The 26,846-nt window shown below is 45.0% G+C and overlaps 1 protein-coding gene across 1 annotated transcript in view; it reads left to right on the forward strand.

The window, feature by feature from the left end:
* Positions 1-26,846, forward strand: part of Cdhr3 (cadherin related family member 3) — a 67,641-nt gene that overhangs the window by 24,879 nt on the left and 15,916 nt on the right. The window contains exons 5-13 of the mRNA XM_047559923.1: positions 3,329-3,423; positions 4,218-4,322; positions 9,010-9,158; positions 11,988-12,177; positions 18,464-18,635; positions 20,073-20,175; positions 20,873-20,971; positions 22,463-22,689; positions 25,068-25,239. Coding sequence (XP_047415879.1) covers positions 3,329-3,423; positions 4,218-4,322; positions 9,010-9,158; positions 11,988-12,177; positions 18,464-18,635; positions 20,073-20,175; positions 20,873-20,971; positions 22,463-22,689; positions 25,068-25,239 — 1,312 coding nt within the window. The remainder of the gene's footprint in view (positions 1-3,328; positions 3,424-4,217; positions 4,323-9,009; positions 9,159-11,987; positions 12,178-18,463; positions 18,636-20,072; positions 20,176-20,872; positions 20,972-22,462; positions 22,690-25,067; positions 25,240-26,846) is intronic.

Raw genomic sequence — 26,846 nt, forward strand, 5'->3', positions numbered from 1 at the left:
GCTCTTGAGGGTTTTACCTCTAAGTTACATCCCCAGCCCAAGAGTTTACATTATGATGAGTGTCAACAGAAAATAACTCTGCTTTGAGAAAATAAGAAAATAATTTATTTGAGTCATATACGAGTACCTTTGGACCAGGAACATTGATTCAACTTCGGAACATAGATTCAACCTAGCCAGAATGATATGTATGGTTCTTCTGCAGAAGAAGTTACTGAACTTATAATCACAAAAGAAAGTAGGTGGGGTCACCAAGCTGGGGACTACAAAGAGGCAGGGAAATCTTTCATAAGATTCAGATGTTGTCTTTAACAAGGTGGGAAAATCTTTTACAGGATTCAGATGTGATGGCATTCTTGGCTTTAGGGTTGGTGGAGGCCAGAGGTCTACCAAACTTATATCCCAGGAGCTTTATCAAGTAGTCACAAGGATGCTAACTCAGATACAAGGTTGATGGTGAATGGCTATTAAAAAGGACTAAAGGCTGGGTGTTGTGGCACATGCCTGGAATCCCATCGACTCAGGAAGCTAAGGCAGGAGGATAGCAAGTTTGAGGCTAGCCTCAGCAATTTAGTGAGACCATAAGCAACTTAATGGGACCCTGTCTCAAGAGAAAAAATGAAAAAGGGCTGAGGATGTGGCTGGGTTCAATCTCCAGTACCAAAAAAAAAAAAAAAAAGAAGGAACTAAAGGTAGTCCAAGATAACTTTGGCCTCTGGCTCCTGACCTGCAACGTTCCATTTCTCACGAAGTCCTAGTACAATGACGTCAGTCTTCAAACTCTTCAATGCAGAGGCAGCTTCTTCAGAGAACTTCAGCTCACCTGGGACAGCAGTAGTTAATGTTAGTTGTGGGCTACCCCCATAGGGTAGGCCCTATTACCATTACTCTTTGTACAAACTCACCGAGCTGGAAAGTGGTGGAACTAGGATTCAATCCAGGAAGTCTGGCTCCAGAATCACTGAATTTATCTTACTACTCCAATTTGCTACTCAAATTTCAGACAAGTCTGAGAACTTTTCCTCTTTTCCCATCATATTCTGTATTTATTCAACTTGGAGTCCCTCTCCCACATCTACTCTATTCCCTCAGTTGACCATAGATTTTGGAGGTTAGGGCCTATCATCTCTGTATCCCAAGACTGTATCCTACTGCTTGGGACCAACCCATTTCCTAGAGCATGCCAAGTACATGTGGAAAGACATTCTGATTCAGGGGCATATAATAAATGGCCTCCTACAGTAAATGGTCTCTAAAGCTTTGTCCTTCTATCACATTGAGCTTGGTCCTCTGATTTGTGAATATGTGAGGATTCTCTGCAGAGAAGACTCAGCTCAAAGACACAGAAATGTTCTGCATGTGGACAGTTGCAGACTCAGGAATAACTGCCCAGAGAGACAATTGGTCAGTTGGTGGGGACCTTGGGATTTAAATACCCTGCATCAGAGTGCTGCCAAGGGGTTTATACAATCTGAGGGTTTGGGGAAATGGGTTCCCCTTGATATTGCCCAAATGTTCCCTCATAAAAACAGGCAGGAAACACCTAAATGATCAGCTAGAAAGACTTAGTAAAATAAACCCTTAGAGGACAATGCTGTGCCATCATTAAGTTATAAAATAAGAGTCGGGCATAGGAGGAAATGCTTGATACATCAGTGCAAAGAGAAAGATATTACCATTTTGATTAGAACATCATCTCAAAATTTTGGAGGGTTTAATGTTTGCACAGAAAAGAACAGAAGATTATTCATCAAAATGCTGAGATTTTATAGGTGACTTTATACTTAGTTTCTTTTTAATACTTCTCCATCTTTTCCAATTTTTGTATAAAAAGCACATTCATTAAAACTACAAAGAGATTATTAAATAATAAACAGAAAGTAAATACTTTTAAAAGATGGTTTAAAAGCCTTATTCTGGCCCCAAAGGAGACTTTTAATCTATTTTCTGTGTTCTCTCTTCTCATACTGGGAGCTCAGCAGCAATCACACAGAAAATCGTTGGGTTGGAAACCTTGGCCAGTATTTCCTTTGATTCTAGACTTCAGGGGCTATGGCTCCGGTTACAAAACCTCCACTGATTATCTGTTCCAGAGATCTAAGGCCTTGAGGATAGATCATCTCTCATCCTAGCAGGAATTAATGAACCCTTCTAACCTTAAAGCCCTTTGGAACAAATGGATATAAACATGTAAGTCTCAAATGTTGCTGCAGCCCTTCATATTTTACAGTTGCAACCTCATTTAATCCTGCCAATAACACAAAGGACCAATTGGTGGTATTGTCCTTAAGTTATAAGTAAGGAAAGGACTTGTCCTAGATATTGTGGCAACAACCAGAATTTGGACTCAGCTCTTCTGATCCAAGTTCTTTCCCTCTTTCCTTGACTCCATTGTCTGGGCAAGGAAGCAATCTAGATGAGCATCCAGGGGTAGCACAGCCATGGTCTTCCTGTGGGATGGCCCTTGTGGGCTGTGCATACGAGCCACGTGTTTCATTAGACCAAAGGGTTCTGGGCAGGGAATCGTTAGGAGAGCTGATTGAACTCTGGGGGTCATGGTTGACAAAGGTTCTCACTACCTACAGATGTGACAAGGACTTTACCAGTGGCCACCTACCAGGATGAGATTTAAAAATAGTTTTTCTACATCCCCAACCCAGGTTCCAATCTGGACTTGAAGCCCTGCTCAATTTCATTCTCAGGTCACACTTGTCTTTTCCGTGTCCCCACCATCATGTCAATGACTGCCACTTGAATACATTTTTGCACCCTTTTATATTATCAGCTCTTTTAGGGGTGGAGAGAAGATCTTATTTACTTTGGCATAGTCCAGTTATTTCATATATGGTAGATGTACTTAGCTGGTTAACGTCAAGATAGACTCAAAGCCAGACATTGTCTGGAAGCAGAAGTGAGAAGACAGTGACAGGGATAAGGAGACAGGACCCAGCAGCTAGGGCCCTTGGTATACTTGCGGGAGCTGGAGCAGTTTCCAATGGCCAGCAACTCCGGGTGTGGTCAGTCAGAGCCAGAGGCTCAGGCCAGCAAATCTGGAAGCTCTTTTTTTTTTTTTTTTTTTTGCGGTGCTGGGGATGGAACCCAGGGCGTTGTGCTTGCAAGGCAAGCACTCTACCAACTGAGCTATATCCCCAGCCCATGGAAGCTCTTATGTTCAGCAGCCAAGTCCAAGAACTGTCTATTTGGGCTCATCCTGACTCATCAACAATGCTCCGAGGGCCAAGAATATAAAATGGGAACCAAACAAATGCTTCTGGGGAAAGGTGTATCCATGTGCTGATTTAATTCTACTTTTCCCCTTGTTTTTTAGTATTTCCTGATTTCTTCCTCAAATAATTTTGGAATGTCTGCTAATGGCACCGTCTTCTCCACAACAGAATTGGACTTTGAAGCAGGACAAAACAGGTAGCCATCCCCAGTACCACAACAACAACAACAACAACAACAACAACAAAAAACTGGTAGCCATGTCAATGACCTTCCTTCAAGTACCGTTTATCTGAGGGGCAAAGGAAAAGTGAGAAAGCAGCCACGTGTGACCTGAGGGCAGCTGGGGCCCTGTGTGGCTGCTACCTCACTGAGTTCAGTGAACATTGAACCCAAGGGGGAACAGGGAACAGCAGAGGAGGGGATTGCCTGAAGGTGTCCTTCCTGTCCAGAACCATCCTCTCTACATAGTAGGAATGGCAGCATGGGAGTCCACATATCAGGAAGAATGCTCAGAGTCCAGTGTCATTTGAGAGGCCATTGTCCGGGAAGGGGCTGGCAAGCAGGAGACCATAGGATGGAAGGAGCAGGCTCAGAGGAGAGGCCAGGCTTTGGGATGATAGGCACAGGTTCTGGGTGAGCCAGGTAAGGCTCCTGACCCTGCACCTGTCATGAGAACTAAGATAGTCACTTATGCCATGGGAGCCTGGCTCCTTTCAAGCAGGATAGACACTTGGCAGGGACAGTGTGAAGAATCAGGAGACAGAGGGTACAATTTGGCTGGCTTGAGCAGGCCATCCTGGGAGGTGGTAGCTGTGAAGAACAACTACAGAAGGAGAAATCGGAGAGTGAGCTTTCAGGGCTGGGTAGAGAAGGCGAGCATAATAGGTCTAATGGTCTGCGGTAACGTAAGCCCCATTCCATTCTCTTCCACCCCTCTGTGAGGTAGTGTCAGCAGAGCTTGGCTCTCACTTGGAATGTTTCCCCGACAGTTGCCACCTCATCGTGGAAGTGAGGGATAGTGGCGGTCTCGAAGCCTCCACGATGCTCCGGCTGACCATTGTGAACATCAATGATGAGATCCCTCGCTTTACCAGGTAAGCCTGAGGGCATGCAGGGTTCCCCAGGCAACAGGCACTGACTTTCAAGTCTCCTCAGACACATTTATGACAAGACAGAGGGATGCCCTTTGCTCTGGCCTGGAGGAGAGACGAGAGGAACAAGATCTTCAGTGTCTTTTATCTGGGCATCTGGACTTCCATTCTCCACCACGGCTCCCTGTGCCTCCAGTACCCCACACTCACTTGCACCATGGGATTGTGGACATGGTAGAGAGGAGTGGGGGCTGGGCACAATGACTTTAGTTAGGCTTGTCACTGTGCACATGTAGAAGATCAATATAAGGCAAATAACTTGTACAATAAGTATTTCATGATAATAATAGGAGAATCCTGGAGTACATATCATCAGTCAGGATTCCATAAAGCCCACTCTTAGGGGGTGTCCTCAGTAAGAAGTCTGTCTCCTTAGGGCACTGTGAGTTTCTTCCTGCCCCCGTCAATCCAGAAAGACATCTGGCTGTGTCTGCAGCAGAGGTAGGGCAGGTAAGAGCTTCCAGCAGGGCATCCTGTGGCAGTGGGTCTGGCTCCATCCCAGGCCCAAAGCCACAAGCCTAGCCTGTGGCAGTTGGGAATGCAGGAGGGGAAGATGGGATTTTGAATCTGACTTTTTTAATTATAGAGATTCTGCCTGCCCCAGTACCTGAGATGGGTACAGAAGCCAACTGCAAGGAAAATAGCAAAATCACCTGCCTGGGGATTCATGGCATGAATGGCTGAGAATAAATTAAGCACAGGATACTCTACCAACAAAAAGTGATTAGGATACAATTAGGATTTGTCAATTAAAAATAAAATTAAATAAAAGTTTATTTAAAAAGGTCGGTAGAATGCTTGTAAAAATATTCTAAGATTGCGAGGTGTTGAGGCCACCCCATTTCCAGGCTAAACTGGTGCCACTTTAAACACACCACCATTGTGAACCTTCTGGGTGTTAACCACTGTCTGCAGCCCAGTGTATGGGTGTCAACACAGAGACAGCCGCAGCAGACAAATGCCCATGTAATACTTTGCATCAGCGCCTGTTGCCAGGTTAGGCTCAGGAGAGCACAGTGCACTTCCACTGACGGGTTGTTCCAGAAGCACAGACCAGGCAGTGTGTAAGTAGTTGTGACATCCTAGCTGGGCCTCAGGTTAAGATACTGGCCAACACAGTTCTGTGAATTCCTCAGTGACCCCCAGAGGAAGGTGAAGGCTGTGGGGCAGGAGCTGATGTGTTATTTGATGCCTCCCCACATGTCCAGTCTGAGATGGAGGAGCAGATTAATAGGGTTTCAAAAGGGAAAATAAATTCTTCCCAGGGGCAGAGTTTATAAATCATCTGATTTGTACTGCCTTCTAAAATGCAGCACTTGGCCTTAGCAGGGGGAGAAATTGACCTTGGCTGGTTTGGGGGCACCAAGCAGTCAGCCTGAATCTCCCTGGTTCTTGCATTTGGTTTGAGAGATGAACCTATTAGTTTCAGTCCCTGGGTGGGAAAGTGTTACCTGTGTGACTCTGTAATTTTCTTTAACTAGTCCCATTTATTTCAGTGTTCAGTGGAGGGTGGCAAAGGCAGGTCTGTAGCAGCCTGCCCTCTTAAAAAGGGATCTGGACCAGATCGCTGCCCAACTCTGCCCAAGATGTTCAATTACAATCAACCTCATCCCTCAGCCATCTTCAATGTCAAAGGATCTGCTTGGCATAAGACTAGGTGCTGACCCAGGAGCTTAGAGGATTCCCTTGAACTCCTGATTTTCTTCTTCCCCCATATTAGCACTAGTACTAACCATAAATTATTTAATTCAGGATTAATAAAACTAAATCTTCCAACTGACCCAAGTGCACTGAGTTTGAGTGCGACACAGAGACTTAAAATGTAGAAACAGCCCTTCTACCTTCCCTATTGGTTGAGCACCTGCAATTTATTAATTGCATCGAAAGCAAGTACTGTTTCTGTTGTTGAAAATGTCTCACCGTTTTCATCCCTGGATGGTGACAAATGTCTTCTGAATGCTTTGTGGACTCATGATGTGCACTCCAGAAGTCTGTCATTATTAAAGCTGAGCACTTTATTATAAAAAGTACTTGACATATTTACTCTTTACAGATGCACAGTGCTTGCTATTTTTGCAGAGCACTTTATTTTAGGTGTCAGCAGGTACGTCTTCCCCCCTCTCACCCCCTGCCCATTTCTTTCATATTTACTCTGGATCTTCTTTTATCTGGTGCCTGGCCATGTCATGAACACTTAATGAGTACTGACTCATAGGAATGAAGCCATCTCTTGTCACCCAGAATTCCTACCCTTTCCTGTTGATGTGACTGCAGGCACCACCTAGCCCTTGTCCAGGCTCTGGTGATCAGGAGTAAGGGGAAAAGGGTATGAGAATTTAATTGGTACCAGAGCTTTACCCAGTCTGCTTTGTGTAGATCTTGCATAGACCTTGCACAGACCTTGATGTTGAATGATATTTTGAATAGACCTGGATCTTGGATCCCAAAATCAAATAGATCAAAGATTTTGTCTTCTTTCAAACTGACTATCAGGGCAGCCAAGGAGAGTCTGTTTGACCTGAGGAACCTTCATTTGTAGCCTAACCAGCCCCTTCCCGGGGCCTGCTCTCCCAGCATGGACCAAAGGAACCTTCCTAGTGGAATTTAAACAGTGTGCCACTGGCCATATACCTCTTTATGGCAGGCCTGTCCTGTGAACAGTATACTATTTCACAGAATCTGGTGTCTACCCTCTAGACATTATGTGCAGCTCTCTCACCAAATTGTGACAACCCAAAATGTGTCCAGCTAGAACTGCCCCCAGTTAGAACCACTGCCTAGAAGGAAGGGCAGAAGGAAGGGAGTTTTCCTCCCAAGCTGTCCTTTCTGTGTCCAAGGACAGGCGGGGGCCCTGTGGCGATCACCTCTAGCAACACCAATAATAGTGGTCCTTCTCAAACTGGAAAGTGTATGCATACCCCCTGGACATTCTGTGAACATTCTGATAGTCCTTCAGCAGTTTGTGGTGGATGGGCCTGGAATCTGCATTTCTAATGTACTCCCCCTTGGCCCTGGCTCTGCTGGTCCTGGGAGTGACCTGGAAAGCAAGGCAAGTCTAGGTAGCAAGGTATCTTAGTGACCCCTTTGGTGGAAATTGACAGAACCACTCAGTGACAAAAGAGGAAGCATCCCAGGTGAAAAACGGTGTTCTCACTGAATGGACAAAGGGCTCAGGTGGCCACAGGAGGTAGGGTGACTGCTTCTGTCCTCTGGCTCTGGTTTTGTTTCCTGCACCACCACCACCATCCCAACCTCCTCAGCACGCCCCCACCCCCCATTTTGCCTATTTCTGGACCCAACTGTTGTCAGTGGCACAGTCGCTCCTGAGAAGGGGAGAAGGGGTGTGGCAGGTAAGTGAGAAGACCGATGGGTCTGCTTAGGGGACACTGGGAACGGAAGCCCAGACCATGGATGACCTCTTGGACTGAATGAGAGTACTCCTCCCCAGGAATGGGGGCCACCCACAGGAGGCCCCTCACTGATGAGGGTGGAGACCCAGAACCCAGGGAGGCCCCTGGTGGGGAAGGACTGGGTGAGTGCCTGGCTCCAGCCTTACTCTGCCTGCTCTGTTCCCTTGTGTCTCCTTCCTCTGGCTCTACCCCCTTGACAGAAATGGTGAGGCAGGTCTGCAGAAACATTCTGAGCCCCTGGACATGAATTCGGTCACTTAGATCTGAGGTTAAAGTGTGCCCTTCCTAAAGAAGAGCCTAGGTGGGGAAACGCCAGCTTAGGACACTGGGAAATTAGAGGTGACCATTTGCCCCACTGAAATGTTTTGCCCCAGCAAAGGAACTTCCCGCATTCAAAACTACTCAGTTTACCTCTGTTGTAGAGTTAAAACTTCCAACCTCTGTGTCTTAGGTCTGAGGAAGGTGGGTAAATTGGTGATTTGGGGTTATCTTGTAAGAAGTGACCCTTGGAGAGCAGTGCTCTGAACTTGTCTCCTGCCAGGGGGACTTACTTCTCAGTTCAGAGAGGTGACCTCATGATTAATGCAACTCGGAAAGGTGCTAGGTGTAAATTCTACATCCTCAGGCAAAAAAGGAAAAAAAAAAAAAAAAAAAAAAAAAAAAAAGAAAGAAAGAAAGAAAGAAAGAAAGAAAAACAAGGAAGAAAAAAGTGAGCAAAAGGGCTAGAACACAGAAGCCTTACAGTTTTCCAGCTTCTGGTGGTATCCACAGGGTGGGAATCAGGCACTAGGAAGGAAACCAGCAGTACTAGACGCTGTGTCCAGATGGATTTTTAAAAGAATCCAGACAACTTCTGCACAAAAAAATTGGGAGAAGGAGAGAGGAGGGCTGGATAGGCCGAGTGTCTCTATTTTAAAAGATGTTAATGCCAAGGCTGATCTGAAATGGCATCAGGGAGGCGTGTGCAGAGTCAGAGACTGTGGCCTGTGTAAATTGTTGCAATAACAGTGTGGCACTTTCTTTGCATCCGCAGGGATGTGATCTTTGGAAATACAAAAGCCAGTCACCCCTCCTTTCAGCACTGTGTTCTCCTTCCAAGCTCCTTGATGCGACTTCAACAGCGTGGTGCTATATTTAGCATGAACCAAAATACCCACCGCCCAGACAGCACCCTCCCATGCCCCTGAAGATTAGCTGTGTCTGTTGTATTTCTGTTCCAGCCCCACAAGAGTGTACTCAATCCCGGAGGAACTGAGTCTAGGAACCATCGTGGCCAATATTACAGCGGAGGATCCTGATGACGAAGGCTTTTCCGGCCACCTTCTCTATAGCATTACTACTGTTAGCAACTACTTTTTGATAAACCAGTGTGAGTCACAAACAACCATCCCTAAGGGCATCCTATAATTCAGTCATGTGGATTTTCTTACAATATTTTCTCTGTGTTCTGGTGTGGGGCATGCCTTTCTGTCTAGGGTCATTCTTAGTGACCAAGGAATAGAGGTCTTAAAAACAGCTGACACAGGAGTTGTGGAAACCAAACAGGCCCTAGTGTTGATGATTACGTCACCCTTCACCTTAGTAGGTGTAAGGAGATTCCTTTTCTGACCCATCAGTAGGTTCATGATTGAAACCCCGATAATCTGTCTATATTTATTCAAGGCAGATTACCAAGGAAAAAGGGCATACGCATTTATTTAATGTGAGTTTATATAATGCAGGAACCTTCAGAAATGTAGACTTAAAGATACAGGGAAAACTGTATCTGTATGCAAAGTTTCATGAAGAAGTGGACAGTTCTAAGTTAGGGCAAGAGGGCAAAATGTGTAGATCTAACAATAAACCAGAGGGGTGTGAGCAAGGCCTGGGTTCAGATCCTTTTTCACCTGTCTGTGTCTTCCAGCATAAGGATGCTTCTTTTCTCTGAGTGTGGATAGAGAATCTATGGAATGAAGGTCTTATGACTGTTTCAGTTTTTTGTTTTTGTTTTTTTCTTCTTTTTGGTACCTGGAATTGAATCCAAGGGTGCTTAACCACTGAGCAACATCCCCAGTACTTTTTCATATTTTATTTAGAGAGAGAGTTTCACTGAGTTGCTTAGGGCCTTGCTAAGTTGCTGAGACTGGCTTGGAACTCATGATCCTCCTGCATCATCCTCCCTAGCAGCTGGGATTACAGGCATGCACCACTGTACCCAGCTATTATGGTCACTTCTGAGGACCTACTTTAGGGAAAGGCAGGAGAGGGTCAGAAAGGCCTTCAGGCTCCTGCTGTTTTCTCAGATGCCAAGTTGCTGTATTGTGAGGTAGTGTGCCCTAAGCTCCAGCACCTTTGAGAAAGGTTTGTATGTGAGGATAGATGGGTTATCTACCCGGAAGTACCCTGAAGTCTTAGGAAGAGAGGATCTTTACAGCACTGAAATAGAATGAAATCAAATATGTAATTTCAAGGTCCCTAGTAGTCACATTTTTAAAGAAGTAAAAGAAAGAAAGTGAAATTAATTTTAAATATACATTTTATTTAATTCAGTAGATCCACAGTACAATCATTTCAACATGTAATCAATATTTAGAAGCTATTAATGAGATAATTTGTGTTATTTTCTTTGGTACCACATCTTAAAAGTTTGTTGTGTATTTTATACTTAAAGTATATCTCAGTGAGGACCAGTCTTACATCAAATGCTTCATAGCTACATGCGGTCAGTGGTGACATATTTAATAGTGTCTCTCTTGATCAATCTGCTGGACTGCTGGGAGTTTTTTTCCAATCTGAGTGTCTCAGTGCAGAGAAAGAGAGTTTCTCCTTTCTGTAAAGGCTGTGTTTTCTGGAGACTTCATATATATTAGGCAGTATACTGAGTTATCTACATGCATTCCGCCCCCCAATACTCAACATAAACCCAATAAACTATCATAATTCACACTTTACAGAAGAGGAAACTGAGGCTTAGGAGAAATTCACACAGGTGACATGACTTGTCGAAGGTCTTACTACCAATAGGTTGTGAAACCGAATACCAGTCCAAGCTAGCTGACTCTAGAGCCGGCCCTCTTAGTCACTAGAGAATTGTATCACCCCCACAAGTCCAGACCACATTATTCAAAAGTATTTCACTTTACATAATGATTTTGTGGAGACCAGCCTTGAACAATCACAGAAAAACAATGTATTGTTGACCACATACAATGCATATACTTTAGGGCAAAGTATACCTAGTCCCAAGGTGGACAGGTAATAATTAGGCTGAACCTCTGAACACTCCCACTGCCCTGGAATTGAAGACCTCACTCGACCGACAGTGTAGAGATGGACAGCCATGGTTAAGAATTCTGTTCTCTTTAGTATTTAGTATTGCAAAATTGAACTTTTAACAAGCACACTTTCAGGTTTTGTTTTGTTTTTGAGCATATTTGTTAAAACTCTGGTTGCAAGTCACAGAAACTAAGGCAAACCAAACTAAGCACAAGGAAAAAAAAAAAAAAAAACGATCCTGGGAGCCGGGATATGGTGGTGCACACTTGTGATCCCAGTGACTCTGGCAACTGAGGAAAGAGGATGGTTAACTTTGAGAGCAGCCTCAACAACTCAGTGAGACCTTTAGCAATTTAGCAAGACCCTGCCTCAAAATAAAAAAATTAAAGAACTGGGATGCAGCTCAGTAATAAATCCCCAGTTAAAAGGAAAGAGAGAGAGAGAGAGAGAGAGAGAGAGAGAGAGAGAGAGAGAGAGAGAGAGAGAGAGAGATAGAGATAGATAGATACTGGGTATTTCAGAAAAAGGAGTTGACTAAGCAGGGCACAGGGCTTAGGAAAGTGTGAGTCAGTTCTGCTCCAGAGGCCTCAGCAGCAAGAGTTCTGGCTTTTACCTGTAGCTCTACTGTTAACTTGACAGATTCCCCAAGGTATGTCTCTCAGATACAAATTATTCAATAAGAGAACCCACTGGGTCAAACTGGAGTCTGCTGTGGGAAAGGATTGCAACCTGGGGCCCAACCTGAAAAATTCTAGAAGGACCAGGCCAGATACTCCAATAAATATCTAATACGGGGACTTATATAAGTTTTATTTAAAAATGAATAGCGAATCTTCTCTGTTTAAGTCAGTCCTCATATTAAGATGGTCTTTTCCAATGTTCTCCAAGTCCCCATACACCTTTGCTTCTTCAAAGGGTCATGTTCTAATCCTTGCCTTCTCAGTTACTGGCACAATACATGTGGCCCAGAGGATGGACCGAGATGCAGGTGAATTAAGACAGAATCCCGCCATTTCTCTGGAAGTAATGGTGAGGGACAGACCCTTCGGGGGCCAGGAGAACCGCATCCAGATAACCTTCGTTGTGGAAGACATTAATGACAACCCTGCTACGTGCAGAAAGCTCACCTTCAGGTATTCACATTTTGAAACTCAGGCTTAGCATTTTTGCCTCTTGGGTGGTCCTTGATCCTTTGGCTACTCTGCCATGTTCTCAGGAGGAAGCAAAGAATCATGGGCATTTGGGGAAATGGCCCATAACAATAAGCACATTTGTACTGTCTGATTTTCTTCATAGGGATTTTTTCATCGTTCCTGTTCCTTCCCTCTCTTTCACTTCCTTTCCTATTTGTTATTTCCCTTCTCCACTTTCCAACTCTGTTGAGTTATTTTTTATTTTGCTCTGTTGGTAGAAAGTACCAGAGGGACTTGTTAGACCCTCTCTGGACTGTGCCTTTTCTTTATTTATTGCCACCAGTGGTAAGACGGTGCTGTTAGTTAGCAGCTATAATAGATGCTGGAGACTAAGGATTAGTAACTAGGAACTCCCAGAGAAATGTACTACTAGTAATTTAAATAAATCAAACCAAGTACTATGTAAAACAAAACAAAGCATCTAATTTACCTTACACCACTTAGTTGCATATAAACAAAGGGGAAAATGCAGATACAAGTGGAAGATGAGTTATTTTGTATAGTTTGATTTGTTCTTTGTCTCACAATCTATTCACAATTATTTAAAAATAAAGTCCCTTGTGATTCTGGGTCAATATGCCTTTTTGAGGACAGTATTGTTTTTCTACTAGCTACTTTGTCAAAAAGAAAAAAAAAAAAAAAACCCACAAGATTAGTAATTCCCTGGGTTAGCTTTATCTCCATACCAGCAAGTCACTAGCTTCATGGGAGTCTGAAGAGGGCCATTCTCAGGACATCCCAAGCAGTGACCCTTGCAGAGGGAGCACCCTGCATCTAGACAAAGTCTGGCCAGAGTGAGTCTCTGTTTCAGATGTCACCATGGGGACAATCTCTTCAGTTTGTCTTTGACAAGTTTTAACAGTTCGCTCCCGGTGACTTTGGACACAGAGCCAATATATAAGTATGGTCATGCAAATGACAAGTGACTCTAGACAAAGATTATCTCGGGTAAGCAATAGAAATATAAATTCCTTTATTATGCTAATGAATATTTCCCTATTCTCTCAGTTGGTATACCCAGCATGCTGCTAGAGAGTCAGTGTGACCTTGATATCAAAACAGTTCTTTTCTGGTCTGAATACTTGTCTGACCTGCTCATTCAGATCCAGTCTCCACTCCTGTGTGGCAGGAGGTTGACCAACTGGTTTCCTTGCCTTCCATCTTCTGTTGACCAACTGGGAGCCTGGAAAGAGGGAGAGCATGAAGTCAGTACAGTGCCCTGGCTCTCTGTCTGTCCGCTGAGTGCATCCCTCTGCCTTCTGAAGGGTTCAGTTCCTAAAAGGCAGCTGTCTGCATACAGCACTCTCCATGTCTGGGTTCTGGTTTCAGGAACTGCTCCCCAGACTGACTTCTCTGGGTCTAGGGTGGTAAGGATGTGGAGGCATTGCACCATCCCTCCAGTTCACATGCCCCTCTGTGTACCTTGGTAACAACCCCTGTACTAAGCCTCCTAGAATTCTCCTATTTCGCCATCTGCTTCCTGCTGAGACCTTGTTAAACTCAGTCACAGGCCCAGACCATATGATAGGTTCCTACCCCAACCAAAGCATTCCTGCACCTCAGAGTCTCTTAGATGAATAGAAATGGTTGCCATGGGTAGTTAGGTTTTTGTCTTCTACCCTACTTCATACATAAATAGAACCCAACTTCAGTTAAGGGAAGTCTGGGCCCTAGAGATGGAGTAAAGATGATTTGTAGAGTCACACTTACACTTTCCTTAAAAATCTAAATCTATGCCAGCACTTGGGTGGTCTCAGAACATCTTGGGAAATTCCTCTTTTCATGCCCCACCCACCTAGACCCTCCTCTTTTCTTCTTTGTTCCCCTGCCCAGAGAGGTAGGTAGGGGTTTCCGGTAAGGAATAAGAACTCTGGATACCAATGCCTGTGTCCTCCTGAGCCTCCCCTGTTTCCTCCCTTCAATGGATTCTATTCATTGCATATTCTGCTTTCCTGTGGTCCTGAGTCCCCTGAGGTGGAAGAACAGTTTGCAGACTGTGTTCCAAATTAGCTGGTGAAATCACATTTTGAATGCCCTAGACCATCCAGGCAAGTCCATACAGAGTCTTGCTCTTGATCTTCTCTTCAAATTAGCCCTGAAGGCCAACACTAAGTCAGTAACTGGACTAACTGCATTTATTACTGAAGCTAATTCTAAACAATGCTCAAGTCTCTCCTCTGGGCTTATGAGGGAGGGTAATTCCCAGCCATGCTATGAAAGCCAACATGTGAGGAGAGACAATAAGAGAGCCCCTTCCTCTGAGGCCCTGGGGTGCAAGTCTTCCCTTCAGGAGCTCAGTCTGTGCATCCCACGTTCAGGTGGGCAGGTTAGTGCTGAGAAACCCTGAGCCTGCATCACCAACTCCTCCTTTGCTTAAGCCCTTTTCCATCCCAATCATGGCAAAGCCAAGCACACAAGCAGAACAAAAGAAAGAACAGAAATGGAGCAGCCGGTCTCTGACACTTGTCTCTGAATACTGTGATTTTTGAAGTTTCTGTAAGCGGGCAGAAGAGTGGGTAGGCGGGGCGCCAGCACCTGGTGGCAGCAGCTGGGTGGTTGGAGGCTGTGCACCCAGGGCAGATGGTGACCTGGAGGCAGCGGGCGCCCCCTGCTGCCCATCGCGGTCCCTGTGGGCTCCAGGCCCTGGCCGGTAGCACTAAGGCCTTTTCCGGGGTTCCCAGGCTGGTGATGAATGAGCCCAGGGCCCCACTGAGGCATCAAAGGCACCGAGGCCGTCCCCGCTCCGGTTGTAAATCGTCCGGAGCTTGCCTGAAAGCGCTCCGCAAGCTGTTTGTGAGCAGGAGGTGGAGAACGCAGGCACATTCAGAGTGCGCCTGGGCGCAGCCACCTCCGCATTGGGAAGGACCTGTGTGATCAGATGGCTGGGAGGTAGGGCGACTGGCCTTTGAAGCAGGGATTGATGAGTGAAGGGGAGTGGCTTTCCAAGTCTCGCGTTTAGGGGAAAAATACCAAGAGTCAGGGAAGAATGAAAGAACGTCCAGGTTCGACCTCAAACAATGCCACAAACGGTGATGATGATAATAATAATAATAATAATTTTTAAAAAATAAAAATAAATTAAAATCCCGAGACATTTGGAAGGTTTGAAAGATTCGAAAGGTCTGGCTTCTGAATTCTTTGGATGATGAGCTCTCTTCTGCAGAGTAGTTATCAAGACTCAGATCTCCAAATGTTGCTCCCTGGGCCTGGATATTCACTGATGGAACTTAAAGTTTACAATGACTCTAAAACTAGAGGCACTAACTTCCTTGGGCAAGTCCTGAAGCCACTCTGAACTGCTCTTTCTTCACCTGTAAAATGAGGGCAAGAGTACAGACCTCTTAGAGATGAAGGAATTAGAGTTGGTGTTTTAAAAGTGCTTCGTGTCGGGAGCATGCGGTTGCCGTTTAATAAGTGGTGTCTCTTCTAAGTAGTTGTGACTCGTACCACGGCACTGTGTGATTGAGGCAGGGATGAGAATGCTCAGCCTCCACTCCTGCTGAAACACAGGTGGGGTTTTGCCAGCGAGGCATGGTAGAGACTCGGGCATGCCTGCTTCCTCTGCAGCAGACAAACCCAGTTATCCTCTGCAGCCCAAGGCCATCCTTGCTCCATAGTTGCTGAGCCCAGAGCCCATTTTATCTGCCATTAAGAGAGGTTGTAGAATGTAAAAAGGGCACACTTTGGTTGCAGAGAGAGGTACAGAGGTTAAAACTAACACATGTTCGTTTGGGTGTTCTGAAAACCAGATGCCAAGACAGGATTAAATGTGCAGGGCTTTCACTGGGGGAAATGCCTGTGGGAGAAAACAGGGAGAGAGCTGGGTGAGGCTGAGGGAGTCTTTAGACCATGATGCCAGTCTGACCCGAGTGAAGGAAAGTGAAGGGAATGTGGTTTTAAATGTTCTAGACTAAGGAATGTTTGACAAGGGCATCAGGACTTCTGAAGCCAAAGTCAGCTGTCAAAGGACAGAATGAGCCTATCTTAGTATATCTGTCACACTCAGTCATTGGTACATGGCCTCACCACAAACCCAGGGATGAATTTCAAAGCACAGCTGCTGGGGCCTGTGGTCAGTTACAATTCCGTGGTTGAAGATCTTCCAGGCACCTTCTCATGGCAGCCATATATGTTTTGGTAAGAACTTTTGCCAAGGCAAAATATGATTGATACCCAAAGAACAAACACAACCAGTCACAAATTCCCCCCTGTCTGTGTGATAGTCCTTTGCAATGTGGTTTTATTATTTCTCCCATCAAGAGATGGACCTCTCTGTTTGAATCTGGGCTTGACCATGCAAATTGCTTTGGCTACTGGAACATTCATAAATCCAACAGCACAATGGAGGCTTGCAAAGTGCTTGGGCATTGGGCTTGCTCTCTCTTGCTGCTTTTGGAACCCAGAGATGTCCATGTGAAGAGCCTGGTAGCCTCCTGAAGGATGAGAGCAACAAGAAGCAGAGACCAGCCACCTTCTCACCACCAGCTGTGTGAGCAAGGCCATCCTAGACCTCCATTCCCAGCTGAGCTGCCAGTGACCACAGAAGCCAGCCAAGTCCAACAAGAACAAAAACGACTACAGGATAAAAATAATAATAATAATAATAAGTGCTTGTTGTTTTAAGCTATCAAGTTTTGGGCTGGTGTGTTATGTAGCAAAAGCTGACATGATTTATGCACATTTCATAGATGGAGAAATCGAAACTTAGAGACATGATAAAAACTCTCTATGAATTGAAGCCTATAGAGTCTCAGAGTCTTCCACACCAAGCTGGGCCTGGTCAGAGGCTCTGAGTTTGGAGATAGCTTTGCTCATTTGTGTTATTTGTCTAGACCCTGGTTCAACTGAGATGAGGACCCCCAAATTCAGCCCTTAACAAATCTCTCTTGAATGAATGACACTAGGTCATTGGAAGGCCTCTCTATGACACGGATGCCACTGGGGCACTAGTCGAGGAATTCCCAACCCTCAAAGTGTGGGAGATGATGTGGGTGCAAGGGTACAGGGATTTTCTCCAACCAGATTATAAACTCCTGCAGGCAGGGGATAAAGTTTACATTTTTCTCATTGTCTTCTTTATGACTGTGCTTTCAATTGCTGTTATCATTCATTCATTCAACAACTATTTATTGAGTGCCCAAAATAAAGCAAATAAATCTGCCTCATGGTGTTTACATTCTGGGGGAGAAAACAGGCAATAAACAGGATAAATAAGTAAAATGTATAGTATGCTGAATAGCATTAAGTCCTAAGAATTAGAAATAAAGAGGGGAACAGGAGAGGAAGTAATGGGCAGGGGTCACTGATATTTTAGTTGGGGTAGCCTCACTGAGGTGACGTTTGATTAGAGGCTAAAGAAAGTGAAAGAGGGAGGGACTTAGTCATCTCTGTGTTACTATAACAAATGCCTGAGACAATCAACTTATAAAGAGAAAAGGTTTATTTTGGTTCACGATTTTGGAGGTTTCAGTTCATGATCAGTAGGCCTCTTTTCTTCGGTGAGGCAGCACATCATGATAGTATTCTGCAGTGAAGCAAAACCACTCATTTCATGGCTACCAAGCAAAAGAGAGAGGGGAAAGGGCCAAGGTCCCACAATTCCCTTCAAAGGCATGTCCCCCATGACCTAAGGATCTCCAACTAGGCCCCACCTCTTATAGATTCCACCACATCTCAATAGTGCCACCCTGGGGGCCAAACCTTTAATACGTAGGCCTTTGGGGGACATTCAGTATCTACATTATAGCAAAGAATCTTCTGGGTATTGTGGGAGCAACATTCCACAGCAAGTGCAATGACCCAAGACCAGAGCATGGTGTAGTGTGCAAGAACGTCAGGAGGCCAGAGCAGCAGCAGGAGCATGCAGAAGGAGCATGCAGAGGAGCTAGCAGGAGGAGAGTCCAGAGGGGGACCATGGAGCATGTCGTAAGGGTCCTTCAGATCAAAGTTAGAACTTCAGGTGCAATGAGGAGCCACTTGGGACTTAGAAGCAGAGGAGTGCCAAAATCTGACAACACTTTAACAGGATGCCTCCGGTTGCTATGTAAAAAATAATCGAAAAGGAGGCAAGGACAGAAAAAGGGAGATCTGTGAGGAGCTTACTGCAATAACGAAGGACTTGCTTTGAACTGAAAATAAAGCCGAGGTGTGAGCCCAGGGTCTAGGTTAGAAGGATCTCTCAATCACCATTTGTTGGGGAAAATACTGACTCCTGTGTTTTTGCCAGCTTTATGGTGTCTGAAAGAGCAGCCAACGGGACATCGCTTCTGGACCTGAACAAATTCTGCTTTGATGAGGACAGCAAAGCACCAAACAACAAATTCAACTTCACCGAGCCATCTGGAGTGGGGAGCAACCGCAGATTTTTACAGGATCCAGCTGGCTCTGGGAAAATTGTGGTCAGTTTATGGTCATTGCATCATTAAAAGGGCATTGGGGAAGCTGGTCCAACACGCATAGTGCATTTGCTGCCCCACAGAGAGAAATTTCCAAGGTAACCCCCTCTCAGAGCCGCTGTAACAGACAAACTTAATAGCAAGCTTGCGTCCTGTTTGCTCTTTATTTTACCCAGGAACTGGGAATCGTTTGTTCCGCCTGGCTGGGCTGGGGTGCTGAGGCTGGGTTGGGCCTCACATGGCTCGCCGTGCGCATGCCTGTTCAGCGCGCCTTTACTGGCGCATCAGGGCCCTGCCCTCTGTGCTCACGCTGTTCTGTTTATTGGAGTGCTCATTCCTCAGATAAGGTGCGAGGGAGAGAAAGCAGCGCCTGGGCGGTGAATGCGTCCTGATGGGTTCCGCATCGCATTGTAGAACCGCCGGAGACCCAAAGGAGAATGAGACAGGGAGGGTGGGAAGAGCAAAAGCAGAATCGGAGCATTAGAGGGAGTTCTCGACAAGGCCGGTGAGAGAACTGCTGGGCTCCTGTCAGAGGATGGTAGACACAAGAAGGGCAGGGCAGGGGCAGGTGCATGGGGTGATGGAGGCGTTGCCGCAGGGGTGAAGCCTCAGGGCATTGCCAACCGGGAACAGCAAGCAGCTCCCTACCACTCACTCCACCTCCTTCTCGGTCCAATCGTCTTTAGTCCTCAAGAAAGTCTTACCAACTTTACTCATACTGTCATCTAAAAATAATTTCTATTATTTTTCTGTTTAGGAAATTAATCCATATTCACTGTAGAAAAGGTAGAAAGCACAGAAAAGCCTTGCTGTTCAATGAGAACCGGTTCATATTTTGATATATTTCTTTCTTGACTTTTCTATGGATGTATTTTATATAAATTAATACATATATGTTTAAGCACATTAAATAACGGAACTACCCTTGCATAAAAGGCTCAGTATCCCGCTTTTATTCAACTAATCTGAAGTCATGGGACTGTGTTTGTTGGTAGAGTCTTCTGGGGTTTTTCGTTTGTTTGTTTGTTTGTTTTTGTTTTGTTTTTGATATCCGAGATTGAACCCAGGGTTGCTTTACCACTCAGCTATAGTCACAGCTCTTTTTGAGACAGGGTCTCACTAAATTTCTTAGGCTCTTTGCTAATATGTTGAGGCTGGCCTCGAACTTGCAACTCTCCTTGCCTAGGCCTCCCAAATTTGTGGGATTACAGATACATGCCACCACACCTGCCTGTTGGTAAATTCTTTTGACTAAGTTCTCTAGCAGTGCACAAAGGTATGGTTGTAACTTTTTAAAGTTCCTCAAATACATGTGAAAAGCACTTTTCAAAAGGATTATGCAAATTTACGTATCCTGTAGCAGTATATGAAAATGTCTTTGTCAGTTTGTTGAATAGGATTGTTTATTCTGTTTAATCTAATGTCTCTGTTTTACTCTAGTTGATTGGTGATCTAGATTATGAAAATCCAAGTAATCTAGCAGCTGGCAATAAATACATCATGATAATCCAAGTGCAGGACATTGCCCCTCCTTACTATAAAAGCAAGTATCATTTTGATTTATTTCTTGTGTGGTACTTCCTTGAGCATCAATGACTAAACTGTGCTAAGTAACTGAAGGAGTTGACTTAGGTCTCCCAGTCCTCTAGCTGGGCTCTGATGCAGGGCCTTCCTCTTTTTTGACTGAATTACAACACTTAAGGGTTTTGAAGGGTCTCTCAGTCTTTAGTCTTGCTCCTTTCTAGTGTATCTTCCTTTCTGTCAGTGATTTTTCAAGAAATGCACAGGCCATCATATAATTTCCTTGAGTGTGTTTCTCACTGTCAAGTTCAAGTTCAAACTTTGGCTTGGCATATAGGGACTTTCATCACTGCTTGCTGCTTTTTAACTCACTAAATGCAGCTCCAGTCCCTCCACTCCAAGCCCTGCCCCCCACTTTTTTCAACTAGACCAGTTTGCTGTTGTCCTGAGTGAATCACGTGGTTTTACACCTTGGTATTTTTGCACATGCCTAGAACATTGCCCCATTCCTCCCTGTTCATTTGTATAACTTGATCTGTGTAAGGTTTCACAGGGACCTGTACCTGTGTTTATTAGGAAGTGACTACCCTAAGCATCTTCGAGGCAGGAACCTCAGACTTATCCACCTGTATTCCAGAACCTGCACAGAAGATGCTTTAAAAATGTTGAACAAACAAACAAGAATTCTGATTTAAATTTGTTTCTCTTTCCATTTTTAGATAACATCTACATTTCTATCCTAACAAGCCCAGAAAACGAGTTTCCTCTCATCTTTGATAGGCCATCCTATGTATTTAATGTGTCCGAAATAAGACCAGGTGAGTCAGTCAAGACACACGCTGCAGGGCTCTTGCCCAAATGCACATTCTGCCTTCTACCAGGGGAAAGCTCTTTCCAGAGGCCCCCAGCAGAGTTATTCACAGTGATTCACAGCTGATTAGTGTTTATTGCACCTCTTATGTTTTTTAAATTGTCCTTGCTGCTGCTGCATCCTTCAGGTGAAACTGTGGATTGGAGCCGTGGATTAAACTGCATTTCCCTGAAACCCCTAGTTGTTTTCTTGTTGACTTGCCTGATTCTGCTCATCCTCCCTTTTTGTAACCTAAATTTTCTCTTGGTTTTCACTGTGATTTTTTTTTTTTGTGACAATTCACTAAGAGAATTGAAATTTAAAAGTAGAACTTTCCCATTTCTCTATTTCCTTCATTTAAAAACAAAATAAAGACATTTTCTCTCTCTGCTCAGATTCACTGGAGACCTCCTTTTCTGTCCTTTGTGACACTTTGATTTTCATAGGCTTTTCCCAAAAAGAAAAGTCTCCCACCCCCAGCTTTAATTTCTACCCATCTCTCTGGGTTTGAAGGTAATACTGTTTGTTAGTTCTCCTGTATAATCTAGTATATAAACTCTGGAGTGTAATTGATTTCCCCACAGCCTTTGATCTTGAGAACATGGACATTTCTTCCATATTTGAAAACTAAACCAAATCCAGAGCACTCCCTCTAAAATGATCTCCTCTCTACTGTGTTCTTTCTTTATGATGGTCTCCATTTCCTGACATTAAATCTTAAAACGAAATACTTAAAAAGAAAGTCCAAAGAAAATGCTTTTAATTCCTTATTCCTTACCCAGTGAAAAACATTCAGCAGTCATAGGCTTTTTATGAATTCACTGCAATTATTTTTGACCACCTGCTCTGGGTCACACATTAGGTGCTGGGGTTATAGAACAGAATAAGAGAAGCTTTCTGCCCTGGAGTAGTGTAATTCATAAGAAAGAACTTCTATAAAACAGGCAAGTCAGAACTCCAGCATCCCCACCAACAATATTTGTGAAATAGGCAGAATGGAACCGCATTTTAAAATCTACACTCTGTAATCATCAGTTGCTAAATTCTTTTTTTAAAAGTACTTTTCATCATGTTTATAAGAGCAATTCATGCTCATTATAGAAAATCTGAAAAACAGAAGAGACTTTTAGACAGCACTGCTGACAAAGGATGTGTGAGGACAGATGTTCTTTGCACTGTTGTTTATGATAACAAAATAATTGGTGCCCTCGAAGTCTCTTTAAAGGCATGAATTGCCTTTCACACCTCACAGGACTCTTTGGATCATAGGGCCAATAACCTAGTGGGTGCTCATTAGCATTATTTGAATTTAATTAGAATTGAAGATATAAAACATGCAGGGTTTGAACAGCAAGAAGTCCTCCAAAAGTCTTTCTGCCTCTGGCAGTGAAGATACTGTTCCTGGGTCATCCTGCCCTCGACCCAGTCAGGACTAATCATAGGTGCTTTATTCCTCCAGCTAGAACCCGTGTTGGACAGGTGCGAGCAACCGATGGAGACTTCCCCCAGAGCAGCATCATCTACTCCATTTCCTCTGGAGGGGCCAGCCCCCAGTTACCAAACATATTCTGGATTCATCCCAAGACGGGAGAACTCCAGCTAATAAGGAAAGCTGACTATGAGACAACCCCCATCTACATTCTCAGCATCCAGGCCACCAATGGCGAGGACACGGGCTCAGTCACTGTGAGTGGGGCTATCCCGTACATTTACTCATCCAACTGGTTGACCAGGGTCTCTCGGCTACAAGGAGGGATCTTCACAGGGCACATCTTGCAGAGGTGATGAGAACTGAGTAGTAGTGCCCAGGACATAAAGATCCACACTTGTATTTGAGGACCAAGTTTGTGAGTGACTGGGAGGAGCACTAAGATGGATGACCAGACACTGGGTATCTGTTCAACCCATAAAGCCACTTTGTGGGACAAGGTTCCTTCTGAGGTCCTCTAAATCTCACTTTGCCTTCCCCGTGGGCTTGCAGTGGGATGCACTTTGCTGTCTTATAGTTACCCATCTCCTCTCTAAGAACTGTTTTGTCATATACACCAAATTGGGTAGATCTTACAAGGCCGCTGAATTAGTCAGCTTCATGTCACTACAATGAAATACTTGACGCAGGTTATTCTCACAGTTCAGGAAGTTAAAGTCCATGATCGGGTGGACAAATGGATTAACCCCATTTGTTTGAAATTCTAGTGAGGGTGGCACATCATGGTGGAAGTGAGTGTGTGTCTCAGAGAGTGCTCACGTTTTGACCAGAAAGCAGAGAGAGAGAGAAGATGGGCCGGGGTCTCACACTTCCCTGGGGAGCACACCCTCAACCTAAGGACCTCCCACAAGGCCCCACCTCCCACATGTTCCACCATTTTCCAATAGTACCTCCTTGGAGACCAAGCCTTCAACATGGACCTTTAGGGGACACTCCTCCAAACCATAGCTGACGTCTACTGCTGCCCTACTTCCCATCCCTTGATGCTGAGAATCTTGGGAAATGCAGCTTCTTAGTGAGCAGGAGTGGGGCCATGCTTCCCAGTGGTGCCAATACCACTGGTCCATGGCCACACTTTGAGTATCACATAAGGGTCACACAAGGGTCTAACAGGTCTGTGGGCCAGTGGTTAGAATGATCTGAGGGCAACATTATGACCACGAAGACACAACTATTTCTTGTTATTTCCCACTAGTAAAGTAAAAAAGCATGAAGGCAAATGGACTGCCAGCTAGCAGCAGCAGTCCTGCGTGATATAGACAATGACTGGCTCAGGGTCAGGAGAAAGAGTTCATTTATTAACGTTGATCTTATTTTTCCAAGGGGGTCTGAACAAGGCTTATCTCTATGTCCTGATTTCTGTACTTCTTAAGTGGAAAGTCCCCTGATAACTCCAATACCCAAATAGTCCAGTTCCTCTGATGACTTGCTTTGAATTATTGGGATGATGTTTACAGTGATGAGTGAGGCTGGGCAGTGATAGCTGAGGGAAGTTGGAGATAATTGCGGTGTTTGTTAGGCTGGGGTTTTTTGAGAAAAATGAAAGGACTTCACTTTGGAAGCTCACTAGAGTGCACATTTCAATTTATTCCCAGGCTCAGAAAGAACTGAAATCCCTAAATTTCAAAAGTAGAATGAATATGACTCCAAATTCATAAGCTTTTTAAAAGGGTGGTGAACTAAATGATCATATAAGTCCCTTTTAGCTGACGTTCTATGATTCTTGCTGGCAGGCATCCCAGTCCATATGCCAATTCACCAGGCACAAAGGACAGTGATGAAAGAGAATAGACTGGCCCCTGCTTGTGGCAGGTCAGCTCCTGGGCTCAGTGTGGCGCTAATAGCCCAGGTTACAGATGAGATCGGAGCTCCACCAGGCCCAATCATTCTAGCCCAGTGCTCCTCAGCCATGGCTGCATGTTGGAATTTGCTGGAGAACATGAAAGACAGTGCCTGGCTCCTGGGACTCCAATTCATTTGGTCTGAAGCTGGCCCAGGAAAGCGGAACCAGGGTTGAGAACCAAATTGCTGTGTGACCAAAGTCAGAGACTGAGCTTCCAATTCACAAGGGACAGTGAACAAGGAAGTGCACGGGGTCCCTGTAAATCTATAACCACTCCTGGAAACTCAGCATCGTTCTTGGGGAGCCTGCACATCAAGGTGCATGTGTGTATCAGGAGGCTTGTGAAAGTCTGCATAGGCTACCTGCCCACACATGTGCATGTGTGTGCATATGGCAAAGATGTTAACAACCTGGGGTTTAAGGTAGAAGAGAAATGAATTCAAATCCCAGTTTGACCACTCACCAGCTGAATGGTGTTAGGTCAATTACCTCGTCTCTCTAACTCTTCTTTTCCTCAGTCATAAATTGGAACAAACTGGGGATGCAGCTTGGTGATAGAGTACTCGCCTAGCATGCATGAGGTCCTGGGTTCTTAATCCCCAGGACTACAAAAAAAATGATCATGTTATCCCCCTCGTGTGAGGTTTAGTGAGCTTAATCCATAATAAAGCACCAGGCATACAGTAAGTACCATCTTACCTCTTAAGAATGATCCCCTTCTTGTTGCTCTAGGTCACTGTGAACATCATTGGACAAAATGATGAAAAGCCAATGTGTACCCCAAACTCTTATTTCCTAACCATCCCGGTGGATCTGAAAGTTGGCACAAATATTCAGAATTTCAAGCTGACATGTACTGACCTTGATTCCAGCCCCACATCTTTTCGTTACTCCATTGGCCCAGGTACCATACTTGGTGTTGATAGCCCTGAACCTGTCTTGGAGGGAGGACCATGGGGTCTGCCCACACATTGGCCTGGGCTTGGCAATAGGGTGGGGGGGGGGGTTTGAACGAGGAAGGAGGAATGTGCTTCCTAGTGCTCCTCTTGGCTTCCCCGTCTCACCTAATTCTCCCACACCCATATACGCAGCTGCACAAAGGTCTCCGGAAGGGTGAATCTCATTGATAGTGAATCCCATCCCCCAAATTCCCAAACTGTGAGTCCCATACCATATTGGTGTAATTTTTAAAAAATTTAGTCTAACTCTTCGACCACCCCTTTTCCTAAAAGCTTTTCATGGGAGGCAGGGAATCCTAGGCCTCTCTCTGGATAACAATAGATTAAATAGATTGAATGCATTTTGAAACTGTGTCCTCAGCAATTCTCTTCTGCGCCATTCATTTTCTCTCTTTAAAAATATACTCTTGTGGGGGAAAAAAAAGAGCACCTCTCAATGGAAATTAGACCAAAATAGCTCATCTAATGAAGTGCTGGGGCCAGAGATTTAAACCCAAACAAGCAGAGCAATTGCACAGGAAAGAGTAAAAATCCATCTCGGCTGCCTGCTGAGCCCTGGCAGAGCAGGAACTCGAACAGTAGGAAGCCTCTGAGCCGGCTGTGTCACAAAACCCAGGGGCAGACACTGCCTTGAGACTGCAGTTGCCGAAGATGGAAATAATCCATACTGAGAACCCTAAGGCCTTTATGGAGCACTTTGCTGCTCAGGGAGTAGAAATTGCATCATCTCCTGCTCCATTTACTGGTTTTCACTCAGTAATGAGTCTGGAGCCACCGGAGGAATGAGCAGGAGCCATGCCTGGGCTGGCAGCTGTCCTGCCCCAGGCTCCCTGAGCTGTGTGCTGTGAGTCCCACCAGAGCTGTGTGCGTGTTTAGGGAGGAGACGGCGTGAGTTCAGAAGGACCTGTGGCCACAATCCATACAAAAAACCAGGAGGCACCTTCCTTTGGGGGACTCCAGGGACATCTGTAACTGGTATGACCAGTCAGGTTCCATGAAAGGCCTGGGGAGAACTTGGCCTGTGCTAGGAATGTGACTGCTCCACCTCCTGTGGCCCACTTGTGGTATGTTAGGGGACAGACAGATGTGAATGGTGGGGACACAAGGTTAAAAGAACAATTCTATAAAGTGGGCCCACTGTGCTGACCCCCACATGCTTTCTTTTCCAAGAAGCAATCACCTGCAGCCCTGCCTCGCCTGAGTGGACAGGATATGTCACCTTCCTCAGCATGCTACCTGCTCACTGCAGGAGAAATGCAGGCCCCAAATAATATTGATAGGAGGAACCCAGGTTACTCTGAAGGAGACTTTTATGACCAGATTCTAAAACTCTGGGCGAGGAGGATAGTTCCTCTGAGTCATAAAATCTGTTAAGAATGTATGGTTAAGAATCCTATTAGAACTTGTCAGCATGGGCCAAGGTGACCTAGAGTTGCCATGACAGCAGGGACTTGAAAGTCTGATGTCACCCTGCTGTCAGTCAAAAGTCAAGAGGTGGACCTGGGCAGGACTCTCTAAAAACTTCTCTGGGCTCTCCAGTAAAACTAGAGTG

The sequence above is a fragment of the Sciurus carolinensis genome, chromosome 8, assembly GCF_902686445.1.
Source record: "Sciurus carolinensis chromosome 8, mSciCar1.2, whole genome shotgun sequence".
Lineage (NCBI taxonomy): Eukaryota > Metazoa > Chordata > Mammalia > Rodentia > Sciuridae > Sciurus > Sciurus carolinensis.